This window comes from Mastigoproctus giganteus, chromosome 13, assembly GCF_048544385.1.
Source record: "Mastigoproctus giganteus isolate SK-2022 chromosome 13, ASM4854438v1, whole genome shotgun sequence".
In the NCBI taxonomy this organism is placed as follows: domain Eukaryota; kingdom Metazoa; phylum Arthropoda; class Arachnida; order Uropygi; family Thelyphonidae; genus Mastigoproctus; species Mastigoproctus giganteus.
In genome coordinates, this window is record NC_143587.1 from 49587868 (window position 1) to 49604798 (window position 16931).

The window sequence follows — 16931 nt, forward strand, 5'->3', positions numbered from 1 at the left end:
TTTGTTTGGAAAAATCTAAGATTAGAAATGCTTTTGTTAGTTGCGTCATCTTGGTCTAAAAAAATTGCTCAGAGAGAGAGAGAGAGAGAGAGGTTTGTATGCGTGAAGACCCATGATTTGTTTCCACTTGCTTCATCGCAATGAAGAGACCGTTTCAACTGATGTAGTGAAAATGCTGGTTGGACCAAAGGTTCAATATCATGTCATGGACGAGTCCAGATTCAAATTTCATTGGCTCGTATCAGTTATTTTCTGCTCAAACTTCCGAGATAGAACTAATGATGATATTCTTCCAGAAACAAATTCCAATAGTTATTATCTTTTAATGGTTTATTGGAATTAGTCCTAGGATTTTTTTGACATCCATTATACTATCAAAAATCATCTATATAACGTAATAAACCTTTTTTAATAACACGCCTATAATTGCGGAAAATTAAAACCCGATTATTTTACTGCTCCAACTTGAAAAGAACGTGTTAAAATGTCGATTTGTGAATGTAAAGTAGAAATAATCACAGGTTATAGTTAAATGACTCCTTTACTGACTTCAACAGACTGGGTACACTGGTCAACATTTGGCACACCACAGGCACCCCCCAGGGGGCACAACAATCGGAGCCCAGTGGCACAAAAACATCAATAAATAGATATGAGGTAACTAGCGACACTGTAATTTGTGGTAGCTAGCGTCAAGAGACGGACAGGTAGAGGCTGGCACACCTAAGATCTCCAGGAGTGATGACCACGGCGTCTGACGTCACAGGAATCGTGTTAAGCGAAGACACCGAACACTGGTTGTGGGTATGGTGATTCGATACAACTATTTAAAACAACTTCTTTCCCACGCGGTTTGCTGAAATTGCATTTCATTGTTTGCACAACGTCCCTCTGCGTTGCCCACCCACATTTAGGGGGATTCCAAATCGGACAAGTCTTTCCACCGACTCCGGAATTAACACCTTGCCGACCTCTTGTTTATCGGTAGCTCGCTTTCAAGAGAGCCGTTAAACAACTCCTTTTTTTTAACGATTAATTTTTTTTTCCATGAGGTCACGTGGTCTGGTCTGGTCACTGCGTGTCCCGACCAATCAGGCAGCTGCTTCCTATTTACATCCTGAGTTAATCAGCTCTGCACAGATGGCGCTACCTTGGGAAAGACATCTTCTTTTCGCTGCTTTGGCACGTTCTGATCAAGCACATCACGAACATTAGACAGACGGTCCGTAGTTTCCCGAAGTGACAACGAAATTTCACGATGCAGAGCTTCGTAGAAAAAAAGTGGCGGTGGTAACTAGTCTTAGCTGCTAGTAGACACAAAGCTGATGACGTCACGCTGCAAGCGCCATGACAGTTTCTGCCAAGTTATGTACACGGTTCTATACAAGAGCTCTGGGGAAAAACACGCGACTCTTCCTCCTCCTCCTCTCGTGTGTTTTCCACCAGAGGAGCACACCTGTGTTCATCCGCGGAACATGTCGCTGCAGACTGGGGGAAGGGAAAATATGGCAGTGGGACTCACTGACGATTTAACCTCTGTCGCCGCTCTCTTTCCTTCCTCCTTCGTCTTCCTCTTGGATTTGATTTATCGTCATTGTGAAACTCCGCTGAAAGAAAAGAAAATAAACAGTCAGTGACGCCATTTTCTGATAAAATTAAAATATATTAAAAGTTTATTTTAAGACGATTACAACGGCAGACCATCTCGTGCAGAAAATGGGGACGGAACAAATTATACATTGCCCTGCCAATATGACGCAGGCCGAGTAATTAAAGCTGGAGTTCAGTAGCACATGCGTTTGAGTTTACCATGGTTCGAGCCCACATGACTGCTAAATACGATTAATGATTGTATTCTTGTCAAATTTAAATTCTAAACTCCTCTCACCTCGGCCGAAACGGTGTACAAAGAGAACATTTATTTATTTTTATAGAATAAGTTATAGATGACATTTACCTGAATCCAAACACCTCGGACAGCATTCATCTTCACCATGGACTTTTAATGTGCATGTCAGTTTTGAACACTTTTGTCTCTTACATCGTGCCTTGCTGTCCTATAGAAGAAATCACAAACAGACCTTAGAATTCAAACTAATCTTTTATAATAATCCTGGCCTTTCCAGGATATTCCTGGATTTTTTACGATATTCAAATAGCAAACCAATTAAAATTCAAAGGCATACAGAATAAATATATTTAACTTCCATTTAATTTACAATGGTTGTAATATGATCCACAATAAGTTATTATTTTTTTATAGGATGTCAATTACTTCCGATTTTTTCGCCCACTTGGGTGTGAATACTTGAAAAAAGGAAAGATGTCCAAAGTGAATATTAGTTGTTGAAAAGGTCTTCCCCAGTTTCCAAGAGAAAAAAAAAACCATGCTACCCTTGCCTAAGATCGACTAACTCAGCCATGTTGTGAAAAAGGCCCATAAAAATTCCTCACGTCATCAATGGGTCTCGAACTCAGGTCTTTTCCAACCGCTGTGGGGACAACCGAAAAGATATGGATTTATACCACCTTCCATGGTGGTACTGCGATTTCACCACTTGTCTACTACTTCCAACTCCAAAAGGTCTTGGTTCAATTTCGGTCCTAGATAGCACTGGAATTTCTATTTAAGAATAGCCAAAAAGACGCAAACAATGTCCGGATATGGAAAGCACGAGAGTAACGCACGAATCCAAGTGGCGTAGATGAAACAATCATGCTCACATTCATTCAAGTTGGCTATTCAGTTAACAAACCTGTCTACATCATAAGCCATAAAGTTTCCTTAAAGCCTTTTAAAACGTGCAAAAGGTGGTTAAACTAGATAATGCATCTTCTTCCATTGTATCGTCTCTCTCCTTCTTGCCCTGGTGGGTAGCACAGTTGGTAGAATCGCCGTCCTCTCCACACCGGGTGGAAAAGACCTGAGTTAGAGTCCAGTCTATGAAGTGAGGAATTTTTATTGGTCTTTTTCACAACATGGCTGAGTTATTCCGTCTCAGACGATGGTGGCATGGTTTTTTTCTCCCAGAAACTCGAATTTTTCGTCCATCAAAGAGAAAATCGACCATAGAACAGAACACACGTAATTTACAGACAGTATACACGGAACAATATGGCCTTTGTCGCTGATGCTCCTAAAACCCTACTACAACAACTATCCTTCTTTGGCTGGAAACAGTTTCTATAGGTTGCTTGGAATTCCAACTTATTAAAGCACTTAAGCAAACATGAAAAGATTTTGTTAGAGCATTTGTTCACTGAACCATCCAAAAGAAATGTATTTAGAAAACTGCATAAGTATGCTGCGTCTATAATTCTTCAGTCGATTTGCTGTTTGCCGGATGAAAAACTCAACTTTCCGGGATAAAAACCATGTCACTGTCACTTGACACCGACTAACTCAGCCACGTTGTGAAAAAAATGCATAAAAAAAAAAAAATCATTGACGGGATTCGATCTGAAGCCTTTCCCAGCCGGGGTGGAGAAAACTTGGTGATTATACCCACTGTGCTACACGCGAGGGCATCTTGCACGCTGACATTAATTTTAATAAAAATGACACTCAGATAAGATTGTCTTCTGAATCCGTTCATGAACAGAAACGCTAAATCCAAATAAACTTCGTACCCACCATAACCCCCCCACCTGAATTCTTAATTTTATTGAACCCAGCGGTGATTTTTAAATTTAAATTTTACTTATAATTTTTATATCTCAGTTTATATTTCGAAAGAAAACATCTTTATAAATGGTACTACAGTTAAGGTGGTCAATACATTGCCGAAATTAATTGAATTTAAAAGGTCGTATTTCGAAGAACTTTCCTTCTCCGTGTGACCAATACATATATCCGGAAAGTAACATCAAAATAATTATCAATTATTTTATAAATAATTTTTTTTCATTACATTTTCAAGACCACAAAGAACGTTACTGCGTGACATGACGATTGCACGCTTGAGTTGATGCTCACGAGAAAGCAAAGAAAGATTCGATTGTTGAACTGCTCAATATTCAAGCTTCAGTCGTTGGTGTTCTGTGCTACAATCCTTCACTAACGATAATTAACTTAGTGCTGTATCCTTGCAGAAATGGAAACCGAAGAACTGCCTATAAATTCTACTTATGCCTTAGAATGTCTTCCATCAACATCGACTTCTGAAGACAAGTGTGGTCTTGTGATTCCACCAGCGCAATCCGATATTAAAAGGCTGTTGACGATTGCTTTAACTGAAATGGAAAACGGAGAAGAATTTGATAGCGAGAACAAAGACTTCATTTCATTTGATAATGAACTTCCAGAGGACTACACTTGGGAAGCTATCAAGAAGTGCTCAGCTGGAGATACAAAAGGTGAAAGCGATTCTTCAACAGGGATGGATTTTGAGCTTGGCTATTCTTTGGAGTCTACTGAATCAAAAGCGTCTTCCGAAATGAAAAGCAGTTTCGCAGCTTCAATTCCCAAGTACAAAATGCAAGATATTATAAGAAATGTGCTAATTGACATGAAGGACAAAGAAGGATCTAACATTAATCAAATCAGAGACTATATTTTATCAAATCATGAAGTCCATGGGAAGCAGATATTCGATAGTGTTAAGAGATGCATGGCGGTAGCTTTAAAAAATGGAGCAGTTTCGCAAACGAAGTCAGGTTTTAAACTCGAATTGGATTCCGTGCTAGAGAGAGCAGAAATGAAGGGTACATCTAGCCTACCGGAGAAGGCTGAGGTTCACGAGGAAGCACGCGATACCAAGGAGGAAGCAGCAAATAAGGAAGCCGGGACTGTTAAGCACATGACTATGGCGAAATCCAAGAAAACTAAAAAAGGAAAGAAGGCTCCAAAGAAGAAGCAAATGAAGAAAAAGAAACCCGCCAAGAAGGGTAGGAAATAGAAATCCTCGAATTAATTATTTATTGTTTTTAAATTCTGGTTTGGTATTTTGTTCTGGTCTGATAATCATTTCAATTACTGAAAAGACGATTTATCGATGTTTATAAATGTTTAATGTAGTGTGAGTTTCAATGAAAATAATTTGGAAGGCAACAATAAATTTTTTACAGGTAAAGTTGTTATTTAGTTTCGTTTTTTTTTAATATAAATCACTCGCATTTCATAAGAATTATCAGTTATTTAAAAGTTCAAATATTTCACTAAGATTTCACTATGCCCAAAAGGGTTTTACTAATTTAATATTCACTAATAGTTCACGCAATTGGATGTGAATTGAAATTTTCACAATTATGCGATATTTATTTCGTTTATATTTATTCTAAGGGTGATTAACGTATTTTGATAAATTAAAAAGTTTTTAGTGATGACATAAGATAAGAATAAACTACCTGAAAGATCAAACAGACTGTTGCGAACAATATTAGAGAGCTGAATACAGAATAGCAGACGTTTAGAGTTCATATATCATGTTCTTCTTCAGCGATAACAGTAACTGAGTAGTTCTCTAAGTTGCGTAATTTTATGAGGAACGACAGGATATCTGAGAGGTTGTTTTGGTGATTTTATTATGTTTATGTGAACATATTTGGAAGTGATCAATGCATCTTCCAAGCACATTTCTCCAGTCCATAAAATCACCAAGAAACCTCCGTTCAAAAACCTAAGTCCTAATTATCTATCCTCAATAAAGACCACTATCGGCCAGTGGACAACTCACAGCTGTTAATACCAACTACAGTATCCTATTCTTTGAGCCAATCACAGTCATATCCCAACTTCATATACACTTTTCTCAAAAAAGTGTCTGAAAATACGTCGATTTCACACTGACGTCACTACTTACTTCATGGCATATCGGACCCCTCTGGACGCTATAATACACTCTGCCCTCCTGGGTAGGTTTTCCACCATTTCATTTTTTTTTCTATTTATTTAAACACAATTTTATATTCATTCATTTATATACGAAACTTACAGAGATTTATATCCAATTCTATATACATTTACAGTCTCTTTATACATATATATCATGTCATGTTACATGTGACGTCCTGGTGCATTGTATGCTCTGGTATCGAGGGTGGTCACCAGACAAAAGCCCATCTTCACCTAGTTCATCTTTGATGGCTTAGAACCTCTACGAAACTGGCCCGAAAAAGTGTTACTGTCAGGCCACTTCGCTACCAGGGAACAGCCAATACAAGCTCCCATATTGCCAAAAACCAGTGGAGAAACCTCCCCAGTTAAACTTAGTACCACTGAGAAGCAATTTTTTTTTTTTATGTACAAAGCTCAGAGTTTCTGAGAACAAGAAAACAATATATAGTTAAATTAAATACAATCAACTAAGTTTTAAATACATAAATACTCTTAAAGGATATAATGTGGCTAGAAGTCATAGTGATTTATAGTTCAAAAATAGCCAGTTTCTTCTATTTGCTCCTTGTTGTGAAGTCAATTTCCAGGATAAGCTGAAGTCAGCTCAGTTCCCATTGCAAAAACAGTTCTTGAGTATGTTTTCAGTGCAGTAAAATTATCACGGTCTTCAACTAGAATATTTACATTGTTCTCCAATAAGTTTCGAAAACACAGTCATTAAATTTGCTCTAGTTTGGGAGTACAATGGACAGTACAGAAGGACGTGAATCCAAGTCAGGTTCCTGACCACGCTCAAATAACTTAGCCCGGAGGGACCCATGCCCTGTTAGCAGATAAGAAGTTGTCGTAGAAGGCCTAAACCATGAAATAACTCCAGGGGCTGTTGAGAATTCCACTTGCGTGATGTACTTTCTTGTTAATTGCCCAAAGTCAATCTCGTCTCATCTTTCCACCAATGAACCATAGACGGCAGCGAATGCAGTCTTCCGTTTCTTCTGCAGAACAGCAGTGCCGTCGTGTGTAGCGCAGTTGGTACAATCACCGTCCTTTCCATACTCGATTTAAAAAACCGAAGTTCCAGTTCCGTCGATAACGTGAGAAAATTTTATGGGCCTTTTTCACAATGCAGAACAGCCACCAGTTGAGCTATTGATATGAGGCGTTGCTCTGGCCCATATATGTGTTCCATAAGATTCAAATCGGAAATTGTGCGCTGGGCGTTCAAACTTTTATCAAACAACACTGGCGGAATGGCACGAGGTTTGTACCAAGGGAACTGTCACATTGTAGGAAGCATGGAACTGTAGAAAATGTTAAGGTAAACATCGGCATTCACGGTATCCCGCAGAACCACGAAGAGCCTAAGGCTCTTCGTGGTTCTGTGAGATACCATGAATGCCTAATGCCCCTTTAATCATTGCCTAATGTCCCTTAAATCAAAGGACTATATTGCCCAACACAGACGTCGGCTATAAAAAAACACCTTAAGGGCACCTGCTGTTTTGTATTTTTTATGTTTTCTATTTTGTAATTTTCATAAGAATTTGTTTTAATTTATGAACAACAAGATCTATATTTACTTTTAAAATATTTAGTGTTACTAAAAATATACATTAAAGACTATATAAAAAAATAACTAAATGCACAAGGCATAATACATTAAGAGCGAGAGTTTAATATCTATATAATATCGGTGTAGATACACCACAGATAACTCTTAAGAAACTACGATGGTAGTGTGGGAGGCATCATTTGCTCTGTATCTCATATTGTGCTCTTCCTTCACAACGAGTTGCCATGGTATTGCACTACCTCGAATAAGTAACGCTTCACTAATAGAGAAGACTATTGTTGCTTATTCTCAGTGAGTGATTTGCATTTAGTTATTTTTAAATATTATCACATAAACCTTTTGGCATCTCTCATATTGTGTGATTATCTTCACAACTGAGTTGTCATGTCTGCAATACCAGGGTACCTGCCCACCCACCGATGATAGGCCAATAGCTTTGAAACGGTGCCTTCTGGGTTGTTGTTGTTGTTATTTGGTTTTAGGAGCATTAGCAACTAAGGCCATATTGCTCGGGGGATATGCGGTGGTCATTCCCTGACCTTTCCGCATCGTCCATATAGGCGCCTCCGTAGCCAGGTGGGAAGGAGCAGCATTGCATAGCACACGCTTCTTGATTAGACCGGGGTTCGAGCCCATCACCACCAAATGTGGAAAGGTCAGGGAATGACCACCGCATATCCTGGAGCAATATGGCCTTAGTTGCTAATGCTCCAAAGAACCAAATAACAAACAAACAATCGTCCGTATTTGGTGGTCACGGGTTCGAACCCCAGTCTAATCAAGAAGAGTGTGCTACGCACTCCTGCTCCTTCCCACCTAGCTACGGAGGCTTTGTTTGTTTGTTTTAGTTAGTTGCTGGCGCATTGGCTTCTATGACCATAATGCACCTCCCAAGATTTTTTTTTTTTTTTGCAGTACTCTGATCCAAGCCCGAGGTGGGAATCGAACCCGCGATCTTTGGGTTGCCAGGCAGGCACTTTACCCACCCGGCTAGCCCGGTCGGCGGCTACGGAGGCGCCTGCCGCCTGGGTGGTGGTACTCACTGAGAATAAGCAACAATAGTCTTCTCTATTAGTGAAGCGTTACTTATTCGAGGTAGTGCAATACCATGGCAACTAGTTGTGAAGGAAGAGCACAATATGAGATACAGAGCAAATGATGCCTCCCACACTACCATCGTAGTTTCTTAAAAGATTATATAGATATTAAAGACTATAAAAGGGCGCATCATGTTATTAGCCCAGGGGGTTAAAATTTCTTAAGATGGCCCTGAACTTAAGACGGCCATTGTGCAACAACATAAACCACGCCACGCTATAAACCTATACCTCTTTCTCCAGGCATCTTCCACTCCCGCACCCGCTCATCTGACCAGAACAAGGTGCAAAAAAAAAAAAAAAAAAAAAAATATATATATATATATATATATATATATATATTTTATGGGAGGTTCCCCTCCCATAAATTAGGATCACCCGTAATTCGTGCTTGTTAATTGCGTGTGTTCTCTGGTCGATTTGTCTGTTTTTCTGGAAGAAAAAACCCCAGTTTCTGGGAGGGGACCTTGCTATCTACGCCTGAGACCGACTAACTCGGGCACGGAGTGAAAAAAGCCCACTAAAGTTCCTCGCGTCATCAACAGGATTCGAACTCGAGCCTTTTTCCACTCGGTGTGGGGAGTACAGTGACGATACCACTGGGCTACCCACGCAGACAAAATAAGGTGCAGCGAGATTTGTCACTCCATAGAACCTATTTCTACGACTCTATGGATTACAACGTTCGTTGCACCACGCAAGACGAGACCGTTGACTGCAATTGGTGTCCGCGCGTCCTCCCCACACCGGATTCGAATCCCGTCAATGGCGCAAGGAACTTTAATGGGCTTTTTTCACTCCCTGGCTGAGTTAGTCGGTCTCAAGCGTAGATAGCAAGGTTCCCCTCCCATAAATTCGGGTTTTTTCGTCCAGCAAAACAGGTAAATCGACTAGAGAACACACGCAATTTACAGACACAATACACATGAGTAGTTAAAAGTATCTTTCCAGGTAACCCTAATATAATAATTTTTTTTATTTTTTTTTATTGGTGATGTTTGACTATTTGTAATTGGTGATGTTTGACTGATGCGCTGCTGCTCTCCCACGAAAGCAGAGGGTCAATTACGGGAAGAATTTTATGTGCCTTTTTTTACAACGTGACTGAGTTAGTCTGTCTCAGGCGAGGATAGCGTGGTTTTTTCTCCGGGAAACTCGGGCTTTTCGTCCAGCAAAGAAAATAGACCTCAGAACACACGCAATTTTTTTTAGAGACAGTATACACTGAGCAATATGGCCTTAGTCGCTGATGTTCCTAAAACCTTACTACAACAACAACAACCATGGTGCAAACATTGTTTCCAGAAACGATGTCATGTTTCAAGATGATAATGCTCCAATACACGCAGCCAGATGTGTCCAACCTTGGTTTCAGGAGCGCGAAACTGAGGCTAAGCTTCTCCCATGGCCTGCACAATCACCAGACTTAAAACTTTATTAAGCCACTGTGGGCATATTTGGAGAAGGGGGTGAGATGCAGTTTCCTCCACTTTCATCACCCATGGAGCTCGAAACGTTTCTCCATGATGAGTTGTCCAATATTCCTCTTAAGACAGTTCAAGATTTGTTTGAATTTATTCCACGTAGAATAAAAGCTGGTCTAAAAGCAACTGGTGGCCCAACACCATATTGGTGCATACGTGTAACTCTTATCACAGGTGTTTCCATTATTTTGTCTACCTCTTGTATTTCTCCCAACTTTCGTAAGTGGATCTACACAATGAAGCGAATATCACTGCGATTGTCTTGCACACAACGCCCTTCCGTGAATAAGCGACTTTATGGCTCTTGCTGCTTTTAAGTTATCACTTTTCATTTCTTTTTTTCCTGACACGTCTCTAAAATTTGCAGCTTCCTTCAGACACTGCATGACCTTCGCGAAGTAGGAGACCAGGCAAACACGTGAACCACGGACGGCGTTCATGATTTAGAGGCGTCTCCGACAGAGAAAAGAAAGCTGGCACGGCCAGTGGATATTTAGTTTCCTGAAAAACAGTTCCTTACACAGATTAGGTTTAACCTTGACTGTTTGTACTGTTCCAGATGAGTAGGCAAACATTAATCAGCCTTGACAAGGTCACCTTGATCTTTTCCAAATAATTTTAAACCTATATTACGATAAAACGCCTCCTGGTACATGCTAAATAGTGGCAATCCCTCACTGTACAATTGTCACAGCAGTACAATAGTGGCACGAGAAACATTTGTAGTACAAACTCGGAATTGTACAGCTTCTTACAATGAGACAGCGAAATCCTGTTTTCACATTAGCAAGTTGAACAATTCTTGAGACAAATCTTTTTAAAAGAATATTTTAAAGAAGTGAAATTCAGTTTGTTTAAGAAAGATGAGTTACTTACCTTGCAGTGACATTTGACACATTTCATCTGACCGAACGGCTGCACTGTCGGGTGCCATTCATCTCCATTAGAATGGAATTGCCCGTGAAACTTGCATCCTTCAAATAAGAAAATAAAAAATCGATGGAATTTCATTAAAAATATTAATTAGGAATTTAAAAGAAAAAAGATCAGAGCTCAGATTCGCTCCCATGTTAAATCTTTATTTTGCATTCTATACCAAAGTATGAAAAAGCAACCAATAAGCATATTACATGCTTATTGGTTGCATATTACATTATAGGTGTTATTGGCATTTTAGCATTACTGGGAAGGGCACATTGAGGCAACAAGAGATCTTGTGTTTTTTTTGTTAGTGGCCTGAAAGGGTGTCGAGAAATACTCAGTGAGTAAGGGAACGTACACGGGAAGTTATTAGCTCAGGGGCCGGCAACCATTTTTTTCTCTATAGACTGTTCACATTGAAAATCTCCACTTTACAAGGACTATTGTGGGACGAACTGGAAGGATATGATTGGACTCGTCCATGGAGGCTAGCATGACCTATCCAACTAAAAGCCTCTTCTCGATGGAGAAATATTTCCATCGACTTGTGTCGTCAATTAGTGGGCTGTGTTCTCCGAAGAATGCATGCTGCATTGAAGGCAAAAGGAGGTTTTACTTCAACAGGGTGTCCGAAAAGTCTGGAACCATACGAGGAATACCTTATTTTACATAATAATTACAAAATTTGTTCTATTTACGGATATCCTGAAAGAACAGAGAATTAATTTTAATTGTAAATTTAAAAGATTAATTTAATTCTGCATTAATTCTAACTTCCTACAGTTCCAGACTTTTCCGACACTCTGCACATGAAAACTGCTGTTGTCATTTCCTCTTAGTATCCTCCAGGACTTCTGGTCACATAATGTATAAGTATGCAGTATATGAGTCATACTGTTTGGATTAAAATTCCTTGAGTGTTTATACTGGCCTTGACAGTATAAACACGCCAGGAATTTTAATTCAAACAATGACGTGTTCTTGAATTATTAAACAACATTATGCAAAACATAAAGTAAATGGAAGAGATTATTAACATTTAACGAGATGTTTAAAATTGTATTTATGTATATAAAAAAAATATGCAAAAAATCAAAAGAATTGTATTAAGAATTACAGAGTGATTTAAAAAGATAATGCAACCAATAGCATATTTTTAGTTTTATTTCAATTATTATTATAAATATAACAGAGGTTACATTAAGTTGCATTTCAATTATTACTATTATAAACATAATTATAACAGAGCTTGCAATAAATGTTGAGTATCCTCCTTCCTAAATATAAGCACAAATTCTTTCTCCAAGTTAATGAGACGTGACGTAGTGTTTTAACAGTAATCATCGAAATATTTGATTCGAGATTGACTTTTTTTTAACCCATCCAATAAATGAACCTTATTAGTGTATACCACTCTTTTTAAACAGATAAAAATCCGAAGATCGTGGACGTTCAACTATGAACATGTGCTGCGCCTGCGAAAATGATGTTATTGTTGTTTGGTTTTAGGCTCATCAGCAACTTTAGACCCTTATTGCACTTTATATATTATGTCTGTAAAGTGCATGTATTCTGGAGTCTATTTGTCTCTTTGCTGATGAAAAACCCGAGTTTCCAGGAGAAAAACCATGCTATCCTCGCCTGAGACTGACTAAACTCCTCCATATTGTGAAAAAGGCTCATAAAAATTCCTCGCATCATCGACGTGATTCTAACTCAGGTCCTTTCCACCTGGTATGGGGAGGACGGTGATTATACCAACTGTGCTACCCACGAGGGCGAAAATTACGTGCTACCTTCGCCGTAAGCAAAACAGTACTGGTTATTGACTGAAACCTAACATATAATTGAATAACAGGTATGTGAAGCAACTGTTTAACATCTGGGAAGGACCAATGCCATTACTGTAGCAGTTAGAATCAAATTCCATCCAGTTGTGAATGATAAATTATCACATACAATTTGGGTTGCATGAATTTTAAATCACCATGTAGTAGAAAGATGAACACATAAACATTCAAGAATTTCATTAACCAGAACAATAAATAGAACAGGTATTAAATATTTTACTGAGAATATGAAATGTATGGTCTCCAACTGGGTTTCATCCGCAGTCCAATTACCAAGAATTTATATGGACACTGTATTTTCTGTCCAGATTATTTCTACTTCAAATGTTTACTCAATTCCGAACTGTCCAAGCAACTGCGACATTTTAACAAGCGGTTTCTTGTATTTGTAGATGCTCAAAATTTTCCGAAATATTTCATTTATTATAATTAATTACTTCTCCAAAAGGTTTAGATAATATTTAACATCTGCTTTTACATAATAACAGTTTATTAATCCAAAAACTCAAGCTTTGTCAGTTTTGTCGCAGTTGTGCTACTAAACCGATAATAATTGCTGACGTGCGGAATTTATTGTTTCATTTGTATTTATTGCAATAGAGAATCAAGCCGCAATAGTGAAATTTCTATATAGAGGGTTCTGCCACTACACCAGAGACTCTAGAATAAGAAGAGACAATGCCCACGATTTTCTGACTTTTAACGCCTTTCTCTCCTTAACTAAACTGTAACAGGAGAAAGGCGTTCTAAAATCCCTCGTGGACTGCAGAATTTGTGGTTTGCATCAGTCATCCTCATGCTTAATTAGGCTTACCAATAGGTTCTCCGAATTCATAATTTTAAAGGTAGTTGAACCAGTGTCAAAATATATGCCAGTATCAATGGAACTGCAGAACGCTGAAGAATTAAATAAATTTCTTAACGAACTCTTCGGACCTTTAACAGCTTTTCTTTCAACAATTTTCCTCAATTCCCATTGCAATTACATCTTTGTCTGAATATCTTATATCTTTAACCATTAATTAATTTAAAAAACAAAGTATGTAAACCAAAATGGAGGCACAAACTTTCTGAATTTGTGATCTAATGAGGGACATCGTGCCAACAATTGCATAAATGGTAACCGCTGACTTTTAATGCTTGCATTTCTAGATCAATTGTCCTGTACGGAGAAAATGAAAGGCGGGAAGCAGAAATTTCAGATATTAATGACGTCAAATAATGCATAAACATTTGGCATGAACTTTATGGATATTTCATATACAGAAGGTATGTGAAATCGGGTGGAAAAGGGCAAGGTTCGAATCCCATTGGTGATATGAGGAACTTTTTATGGGTTTCTTCAATTCGTGATTGAGTTAGTCGATCTCCAGCAAGGATAGCAAGATTTTTCTTCTCCCGGAAACTCTAGTTTTTCGCCCAGCAAACCGAAAATAGACCACAGAACACACGCAATTTCCAGACATTATATACGGAGCATAGTGTTCTGTGGAAGGCTCCACCAGTGGTTTCCCACATCTGCGCAGTATATATGGAGCAATATGGCCTTAGTCGATAATGCTCTTAAAACCTACTACTGCCACTGTTAGGTTTTAGGTAAATCAGCCATTTAAATCATATCGTGTAGTGTGTAATTATATCTGTAAATTGTGTGTTTTTTGTAGTCGATTTGTCTGTTTGTCGGTCATAAAATTCGAGTTTCCGAGAGAAAAAAAAAAAAAAAACATGCAACCCCTGCCCGACTAACTGAGGGATGTTGCGAAAAGCCCCTAAAAATTTCTCGTGCGCTGATGGGATTTTAACCCGGGCGGTGCCTTATATGCACTGTGCTAACCGCGAAAGCGTGATTGGTCAGGCACAGTTGTTGGTTAAGGCAAGTTATTTAGTTTCTTGGTTGATATGTTTTCAGTTTACATTGTCTTTTACAGTTAACAAAAATACAGATGCGTGAAGTATGTGGACCAGTCTTCTTATACAAAGTATTCTAAAATTAATAAAATCTCAACAACCTAGTACGTCCAGTTAATCATTGGTATTCGTATAATATACGTTTAATTTAATTAAGCTATCACAAGCAACGCAACATCTGTTTTATGGGCCTTTTTGAATTCTCTTGTCAATAAAAGCATTTTTACGACATTATTTCCACCGGAAGCAACATTATAATTGATCTGTTAATTGATAACATTATATCTAATGCCGCTATTCCTGAAATTCGGATTAGAAATATCTATTTTATCAGTACCTGTGTGGAATATCCTAATATAGCTTATAGGGTTATTTATTGTTAATTAATTAGTCAATGCTTACGTAATACCACTCGGAGCTAATGTTGAAATTTATGTATCATATTACTGTATTATCAAATTATTTAAAATACATATTATTTATGTTATTATCAAATTTATGTATCATATTATTATGTTGAAGAAATTCTTAATAAATATTAAATTAACGAGAATTATTTTTGTAATATTTAATTTGTTGAATCGAAATCTGATTATAATAAAATCACACGATTGGTGGCGCTACAAATTATGTACTGTAGTTAGGTATCGTTTGCTAGATACGAACGCGCTGGTGGCTCGTGCCAACCTTAGTTGAATTTGAAGTTCACCATTAAATTATAGTTTATTTTGTTCACAGTGTTTTATAAATATGTGCTTTTAAGAATTTAGAATTTGAAAGACATTCCTTAAGGTGGTTTTATCGTCGTGTTTCTGATATTGCATTTTAATTTAGGTAAGTAAGATAATTCTTGTAAGTAAGATGATTTTGTAGTTCGGACGTTCATATTTCAGTAAAGGTTATTATTGATACTCGTGATTAAGGTTTAATAATTTATGGGTGAAATTAATAATACAAATCAATTACTAATACCATGCTTTATTATAATATCACAGTAAATTAAAAATTTAAAACAAGAATAAATCTCAGAACCAGAAGTTAAATAGGTCAAGGTCATGTTAATTAATAAAATATTGAATTTTCTAATGGTATAATTGAAAAATTTTTTTTTGAGAGCTGGTACGATTCCAGCTCTCAAAATACCAGTATTTGCAGCTAGCCACCATATATATGTAGACGTTAGTTATATTTATTAACATATACAGAAGAAGAAGAACAACTCCTTATTGCATATAAATATACTGTATTGATAATTTACTAAGCAATAATTTATAAATTAATAATTTGTACATTCTATAGCATAAAAGAAATGCTACTTATGTGCGTTATATACGTGTTTTCACTCCCCCCCCCCCCCCATTTTCATTGCTTGAGGCATGACCATCTTTAGGAAATATTAGAGGGTGGTCTAGTTGAGCACCGTGTAGAACTGGTTGAAATAACCTTAAAAGAGAGAACATACTTCACAGAGGACTCCTGTAAATGTTAGAGATGGTCTTCACTGAAGTATATTTCGTCTTATCAATTAACTTTTGATATTTGTTCAATGAACAGTGAGTCGGTTTAACAACTAGGCAATAGCGGCAATAGAATATTAAATTTCAAGAAAATACTGATATGAATAAACTTAGATATTGAACGCAGTCCTTTATATTTTATACAGATTTTAATTATTATGCATAGTGTAAATATTGAGTATAATATATTTTGTCCACGGATTTAAATTAAAAGTGTTCTTTTAGTGATTTTTGGTCAGTGTTTGATAGATTTTTATCCGTACGTGAAGAAACTTGTGCAGTTACTAAACTGAAAGCAGAAGAAAATAAGGTTCTAAATTGTGATGTGCATTTTTATTTATTTTTTTTTCTAGTATGTCCCATACGTATGCAAAATATAGAATAAATAAAACAGTGACATGTTATATATATACTAACAAAGCAGGTTTTTTTGTTTCATAATCTTTGCGAAAAAAAAACATGCTTTGCGACTCATTGCAGGATCGAATCCATTGTTTATGTTTTATTTACTATATTTTATGGACATTTATAATTGTGTTATTTTATATATTTTTAACTTTGATTTTATTACTTATTGAATTTTTATGAATTTTAATTTAATCTTTATCGCCTTCAGAATATTGTGGTGTTATCAGAGTCTTATTTTAATCATAGGAAATATAGGCAACTGCCTACAGCGCCAACATTTGGAGGCTGTAGGTTACGGTTTTGTTTATATTCAAAATCTTCCAAGTTTCCTTCTGTG

General features: G+C 37.3%; 1 protein-coding gene across 2 annotated transcripts in view; it reads right to left on the minus strand.

Moving 5' to 3' along the window:
* Positions 1 to 522: 522 nt before the first annotated feature.
* The window catches only part of sog (chordin short gastrulation), a 297986-nt gene continuing 281577 nt past the window's right edge, over positions 523 to 16931 (minus strand). For both annotated transcript variants that reach the window (XM_090387991.1, XM_090387990.1), the window contains 3 exons: positions 10867 to 10964; positions 1958 to 2057; positions 523 to 1607 (listed from right to left, as the gene is read on the minus strand). In XM_090387991.1, coding sequence (XP_090244117.1) covers positions 1519 to 1607; positions 1958 to 2057; positions 10867 to 10964 — 287 coding nt within the window. In that variant the 3' untranslated portion in view covers positions 523 to 1518. The remainder of the gene's footprint in view (positions 1608 to 1957; positions 2058 to 10866; positions 10965 to 16931) is intronic.